The 7,398-nt window shown below is 47.0% G+C and overlaps 1 protein-coding gene across 3 annotated transcripts in view; it reads right to left on the bottom strand.

Annotated features, from left to right (window-relative positions):
- slc44a1b (solute carrier family 44 member 1b) overlaps positions 1 to 7,398 on the bottom strand; it is a 28,694-nt gene continuing 21,296 nt past the window's right edge. For 2 of the 3 annotated variants that reach the window (XM_046030777.1, XM_046030776.1), the window contains exons 14-16: positions 5,756 to 5,992; positions 4,607 to 4,705; positions 1 to 2,560 (exon numbers count right to left, since the gene is read on the bottom strand). In XM_046030777.1, coding sequence (XP_045886733.1) covers positions 2,537 to 2,560; positions 4,607 to 4,705; positions 5,756 to 5,992 — 360 coding nt within the window. In that variant the 3' untranslated portion in view covers positions 1 to 2,536. Of the gene's footprint in view, positions 4,706 to 5,755; positions 5,993 to 7,398 lie in introns of all 3 variants that reach the window. The other variant, XM_046030775.1, reaches the window with a different exon arrangement.

Below are 7,398 nucleotides of genomic sequence, written 5' to 3'. Positions count from 1 at the left end.
TGATAGAACACAACTTTATTTAGGAACAGAACTATTTACATGTTAAACAAACAAACCCAAATCATTAAGGCCGTGAAACTAGACACCAGGACCAGGACTGACTGACTGAACCGGGTCGCACCGGTCGGACATGAGAACATGTGTGGCAGCGTCCAATCAGAAAGTGGTTTTAAGCGTCCACAAGCACCAGCTGCTGATCAATAATCCTCGTCCGTCCGTCACAGGTTTGGACTCAGAAAACACTTCACGTGAGAACATCTGGTGCAGCTGGGTCCAGGACCCCAGAACCAGGTTTAACCTCCACACGTTTGGTTTCTGTTCAGATCAGCAGCTTCGAACGGGCGAGTAAAACCTGCTGCGGGTGAAGATGCTCGTGTGGATCCAGCTGATCCGTTTGGATTACTGATTACACTCTGACCAAGTCTTGACGGGTCCAGCTGAACTCTGACGTGTTCAGATCTGCAGAGGGATTTTCATGATCTCACAGAAACCCTCCAGGACGGTTTCCTGGAAAGAAAGAGCCGTGTTGTTCGGAGCCGATCGGGTGGAGAACACTTTAAAGTTTAGTTCAGTCGGGTAAATTAATCAGCAGAGAAACTTCCATGAAAGAAATGCTCCATTTCAAAGCCAGTAATCATTTATATAAATCTATTTTAAATATTTTGTCCACCAACTGATCGCTTCTGGTTCTGTCTAGGAAACTTTCCAGGAAAACTAATCAGAACTGACAGATCCAGAGTTTTTTAGTCCAAAACACGGCAGCTCGTCTTCTAACAGGAACCCACAAGAACACACTCGACCTGTTCTGACCTCCCGCTCCGTTATACACTTCATCTGAACGTTTTAAGGTTTCTTTTTACGCCATCAAAGGTAACGAAACCGAGGGACAGAAACTCTTTAATAAAGGAGCTCCTCGGGCCGCAGTACCGCGACCGGCCGGGCGGAGGCGCCGGATCACATCTTTTAATCCGTCAGTCTTTGGAAAGGAAGTCGCTCCGCTTCTTCGTTTTAACGTACATTAAATTGATTCTCCACCTCAGCGAGTCTCTTGTGACGCCTTCAGGGTCTCAGAGGAGGCTGTGCGATAAATGTCCTCACCTGAGTCAGAACGAGGAGAGCTGCTGCTGCTAATCCCAAACGTCTGATTCTAAAAAATGATTATTGTGCTGGACACTCGTTTAGTCTTGTGTCATAAATCCAGCGCACTTTCCCTAAAAGCCCAAACTGCCTGTTAGAGCCGCCTTTCCTCTCCTCGCACTAAAGCAGGTGAGCTGAGCGTCGTTCACCTGCTCTGTGCGGGTAAAACGTCCACACGTCCCCGCCTGCTAACGTGTTACTGGATTTATAGTTTTCTAATTTGAGTCTCTGCGTTTCCAGACAGAACGCCGCGGTTTCCGAGGCGTCGAGTGGTTCACCTGCTCTGGTCCTGTTTTTAATTTCTAAAAATGAAGTTCAGTAAATTCACCACGTTTCCTACGTCGATCGGTAATTGTTAAATAATCGTGATTGTGATTTTTGCCACAACATCACAGAGGTGCATTGTGGGCGACGTAGGCGCCGGGTTTTGACAGAACTTGGCATAAAAAGAATTTCTGTCCTTCTGTACTCACACTCACTGTTTGGAGTGCACAAGCGTGTTCACACTGAAAACGGCAAAATGTACCGTGAGTACCCGGGTGGCGTACCATCTGAGAGAGACCAGCTGGTTCTGATGCGTCGATGTGACGGTGATTCCGACGGAGCTACAGCGGCGAGGCGATGATGAGAATTTATGAAATGTTGTGACCTGGATAAACGTTTTGTTGTTGTGGCGAGCAAGCGGGCGTCTGTGAGGTCATGAAAACTCCTGACACAGCTGATCTGAGGTCAGGCGAGGTGTCCACACTCGTAGAACAGCTGCTGTGTAGATCAACAGGAAGTGAAGTGTGTTTTAATGCTGCGGTTCCCAACCCCCGGCCCGCGGGCCAGTAGCCGGCCGCTCGAAGCCGAAGCAGGCGTCACCGTCTGCTGGATATTAAGCTGGCGGTCACTAATCGATCCGGTGCGTCGATCGATCTGCGTCCCGTCAGTCTCTCGCATTCAGATGAAACCTGATCAGCCGACCAGCAGGAGAGAAGCTGCAGCAGTCTGACCTTTGACCCCTCGGCCTCCGACACCAGATCTGGAGCATAATGGCTGATGACTCCGCCCCTCCGATGATGTCACAGAGCTCCCGATGCAACATGGCGTCCAGGTGTGACCCGCAGCTCGTCATTAATAATCAACCAGAACAGCTGGAGGTGTTAGGAAGTGGCGTGTGAGCGCAGACGTGAGTTTGTTTATAAAAAAGGACATCGCTACGAAAGAATGCATCAGCCGGTTTAAAATCTGCAGCGCTTCAGTATAAAGTGCTTCATTACATTGTTACGTTTGTACAGTTTCTTATTAAAATACTGTTTTCCCTGGAGTGAAACCATAGTAAACATGTTACACGTTGGTAAAAATAAACATTTGGAATGTCTCTGTTGCTTTAAGAAGTCCCATTGGCTGATTTTGGTCAAGCTGAACTCGTCCCCGGAGCCTGAAACAGGAAACGAGCGCAGATGGTTAAAGGTTTCACGCTGCTGCACGGCGGTCAAACAAACAAACAAACGGGGAAGGGTGACAGGCGAGTTTGGGGGGGGGGGTTAGGAGTGAGATGCAGGTGAGAGTGAAGCATCATGGGTAGTCAGAGCAGTGAGCGGGGCCGGAGTCCACCACCACACCAAACGGTGTTTTTCATATTTAATAAGTTACTTTATACTTTTATTTCCCATCGTCACAAACGGGCCCCTAACCTCCTACAGAGGATTTAACGGGCCCTGGAGGGCCCACCTGAGGGAATCTGAAGTGACTGAAGGAGCCCGTCTGAAGCTTCGGCAGGAAACTGACGCGTCTCGTCGTGAACTCACATGTTCTTCATTACACGACAGCTGAGAAGCGTTGACGCCTTCTTACGGTTTGTTGCTTCCTCTCTGATAAACGGAACTCGTTAAAACCAAAACAGAGTTTCACATTTGAGGGTTTTAAATTCCGATATTCTTCAACTTTTCTTTTAACGAGGTCATCTTCTGCTTTCTGGCTTCTCCCCTCTGCTTTATTATGTTAAATCTTTTTTGTGGCCGGGCCACAAGAGGTTTGCAAAGTGAAATAGCCCAAAGGGAGTTCCCAACTCCCACAGAAAACTCTGCTCCTGAACTGAACACTGGAGCCCTGAATACCTTGCTGGTAATTCTGTTGTATTCTCTGAGATATAATGACAATAAAAAGCTTCTGTCTGTCTCCTCCTTTTTGTATTGCTATGAGTGGAACTGACTGTTGTGGCGTTCCAGAGCGCCCTCTGATGGACAAACTGTGCAACACTCTTGGAAGGAGGTGACTTAGCTTGACTGAAGGATCCGTCTCTCTTTTTAGTTTCATTTATCGACGGTTATAAACACTGATACCCATTTATCTGCAGTTAGCTCATATTGGCCGATTTATCTGTCGGGCTCTAACGAATATTTGTGTTTGTGCTGTGGTTATTTTTATTCTGGGCTTTTTGAGCTTTAAAAATGACCTCTTGTCTTTTTCAGCAGGTCTGGTGGCTGAGAGCCTCTTTATTATTTATACATTTAAATAAAATAAATATTATTAGACGTGATTTGCATTTCATTTCCCTACGAGACGGATTCCAAACTTGAGGGTCGGAAGATAAATTTGAGTAATGACAGAAGGAAAAAAAAAAAACATTTCTGTGACAGAAAATTATGTTAATTCTCCCAAACGTTGCTCTTTGTTTTCTCTGAATCATTTTATTACTTTGGACAAAGAAAACAACTTTGTTCTTTGCTTGTTTAAAAGGACCACGAGGCCGGAGGGCATCCGAAGCCCTGAATACTTTATTCTCTGGAGGTTGTTTCTTATCTCAGATTTGGTCTGAAGTGAATTATCAGAGGAAGCTAGGACCCAGCGGACACTGTCTCTCTGTGGTCTGGACTCATTCAGATTAATGACCCAATCATGTTGCCGAGTCCGTAAAGCAGCGCGGTGAGAAAATAAGGCCGGACAGAAAAACAAACAACAACAAACAAACAAACGTTAAGAAAACTGTTTAAATATAAAAGATACAAAAGTAAAAAACACAAACTGACACGTCAGCAGAAAGTCGATGACGAGGACGAAGCAGCTGTGATGATGATGATGATGGGAAAGAGTCAAGGTAGCATGCCTCAGTGTTCATCCAATCAACATGCATCAGTTAGCACATGTCTGTTAGCATGCATCAGTTAGCATGTGTCTGTTAGCAAGTGGCGGTGACGGCGGTTGATTTGGTTCTGGAGGGGGCGGGGCTTGGCGTGTGCAGCAGGCTGACAAAGAGGAAGAGGGTGGAGGTGGGCAGGCAGACGCAGAGGAAGAGGACGACGTCCTCGCTGAGACAGAGGACGAGGTCGCTCTGCTCCGTCAGCACCCAGTCAACCAGCACCCCCACCAGCAGGTAGTACACCTGGAACTCCTGAAGCTCCTCCCACTCCTCCTCCCACAGCCCCGCCCCCACGTCCTGCGACGAGCTCTTCCGCCTGGCCACGCCCCCTCCGCTGTCACTCACCATGGGCTTCATCTCCGCCCCCTCCGACACCGCCTCCTTCACCCGGCTCCGCCCACGCTCCACCGCACGCTCTAACCGCCGGCTGCTCTCCACGAACTCCTGCAGGGGCGGGGTCACAGGGGAAGGGGCGGGGTCACAGGTGGAGGGAGATAAACAGTCAGAACGACAAAAAACTCCCACAATTCTCTGCAGCTTGAGGCTCACAATATCATTACCATCACAATCAACATCTGAACGTCTGAAGGTGAAGTGATGTCACTTCCTCCTTGGTCGTCTCTGCAGTTCTCAACGCTGTTCTTTTATTACTTGTTTCAACTTCAAAGTTTTTATTTTACTTCCTGAAGCACATTTCTGCTTTATTCAAGTTAAAACAACTTAACGACGTTTAAACTAGTTTCCATTTGAGGTTAAGAGGATTTAAACTCCTGGTTACATGCGTGAGCTCGTCGTCAGGGGACACCTGTACTTTCTTGTTCACCACAAAAGGTTGATATTTTAGTTGGAAATTGAACGCATGACGGATCTGCAGTGAATCGTGTCCTCGCTTCAGCTTTGCCATAATTTTAAGTGAGTAGGGCTGCAATTGTTTTCTTAGTTGATTAATCTGTTGATTATTTTCTCAATTAATCGATCAGCTGTTTGTCTATAAACTGTCAGAAAATGGTGAAAAATTTTAAAAAATCAGTGTTTCCCAAAGCCTGAGACGACGTCCTAAAACGTCTCGTTTTGTCCACAACCCAAAGAGCTTCAGTTTACAGAGGAGCAAAGAAACCAGAGAATATTCAGACTTAAAAAGCTGGAATCAGAGAATCTTTTCTGTTTTTCACTCAAACCGATTCATTGAATAACTGTTCCAGCTCTAGTTTAAAGGTTCAGTGTGAAATATTTCTGAGGATCTGTTGACAAAAATGCAATAAGATCCATAACCATGTTTTTTTTCCTTACATAATGAAGTAAGAAGAGAAATTTTATTTTGTTATTCAGCTCAGAGCCGACAGAGCGGGACGGCCGCCGTAGCTGAAACGTGTCACAGCTCGTTGACTTAAAAGATGAAATTACAGTTTGGACTTCCTGTTCTGGTCCAGCCCCTAAATAATAACACCACCACCTCTTTAAAGACCCGGCGTGTTCAGGCTGCTGCCGTCTCACCATCAGAGCTTTGTCCATGAAGAACTCCTTCCCCGGAGTGCCGTCGTTGTACTTGGTGTCGATGGCGAAGCAGAGGAAGAGGACGTCCACCACGATCTCAAAGATGGACAGGAAGCAGTGAGCCACCAGGAAGGAGAAGAGACACACGATGATCAGAGGCAGCAGCCACTCGGCGTAATCCCGCTGGTAGTTCAGGAGGAGGACGCCGGCGAACGCCGTCGACGTCACGATCAGGATCTGAGGTAACACACAGATTTAAAGGTGTGGGAGACAGACGGCGTCCTTACATCTGGAGTTTGAGAACAATCTTCATATAAATGTCAAAGAAACTGAAAATTCTGAGAATAAAGAACAAAAACAGAGAATTCAGTCCACCAGAGACACCCGGACCGCCCGCCTCATTTACCCTGGGGACGCAGGGGACATGTCCCCACCGCTTTCTGAAAGCATTTGTTAAAAATGTTCTGAAAAATAGCAACTACAAAAAAGTTAAATAACAAATGTTAGTGTTATGAGAGAGTTTTGGCACAATAAGAAAACATATAATGAAATGTAAATATAGAAAGAAACAGATCTGCATTGTCCAAAAAAACTATTTACTGATTACTGCATTCTACTCTGTTCGTCTCCTGCCAGCTGAATTTTGTTCCCCTTTATATAAATAAAGACATTTATTGGTGCAGAAAATGTCTCCAGAATGCAGGAAATGAAGTAATTAATGCTCAAAATCCTCTGGGGGAGGAGCCTCAGTCCCCCCCAGTCGTATATTTCATCAATGAATATTTCTTACAGTGAGCTGAGATCAGTGAGTGATCAGGCGATAGTGACGTTCCAACTTTGAGCAGCTGGAGAAAAGCAACTGCGGCCGCCGGACTCAGCGCCTGCAGCCGCCTTGCTCCTGCGAGGTTTTAATGTCATGTGACACGGTGACGTTTTGCAGCGCTGGCGAAAGTCCGACACAATTTCTAGCCAGCATGCTTCCCGTTACGTCAGCGCTGCGCAGCGCCGCAGGAAGTCAAACGCACCTAATTTCTGTGATCTTTCCTGTAGCGCCGCCATCAGGACAGACTGTGCATGTCAGTATGAACCAACCCTAAATACACTTCCTGTGTCGTGTTCTTCTTCTGTCTCCTCACAGCGCTTCCTTCTCTCCCCAGATATTTACCTGACTGATGCTGCGCACGCTAACAGCTCCTACTGGTATCTGTAGTGACTCGCACTGAAGCTCGTACGTTGCTCCTCAAATGAAAGTCGCGTCTGTGAAATGAGTAAATGTAAATCTTGACTCGGTCAGTTTGGTTTATTTGGCCCACTGGATCAGAACCAGCTGGTCGGAAACGCCCGTGAGATCCGTACTCACCTTCCCCAGGAAGAGCACAAAGTCTCCGACGGCGTTGATTGTGGCGACGCGCAGAGCGTTCTCCACCAGGATCACGAAGGCGTCGCGTGCAGACGTGCAGAAACTGGTGCTGTTGATGGCCGTGGCTGCATATGCATTCTGGGAAATAAGAGCACAAGTGAGACGTCAGGATGAAACCGGACGAAGAGGAGGAGGAGGAGGAGGAAGGTCTGAGTGTTACCTGGTTGAGATAGTTGAGGCACTTCTCCAAACACCACAGACAGCAGATACACGTCTTCAGCAG

This window comes from Micropterus dolomieu, linkage group LG19 (assembly GCF_021292245.1).
Source record: "Micropterus dolomieu isolate WLL.071019.BEF.003 ecotype Adirondacks linkage group LG19, ASM2129224v1, whole genome shotgun sequence".
NCBI lineage: Eukaryota > Metazoa > Chordata > Actinopteri > Centrarchiformes > Centrarchidae > Micropterus > Micropterus dolomieu.
Note: the sequence above shows the minus strand (reverse complement) of the source record. Positions and strands in the feature narration are given on the sequence as shown.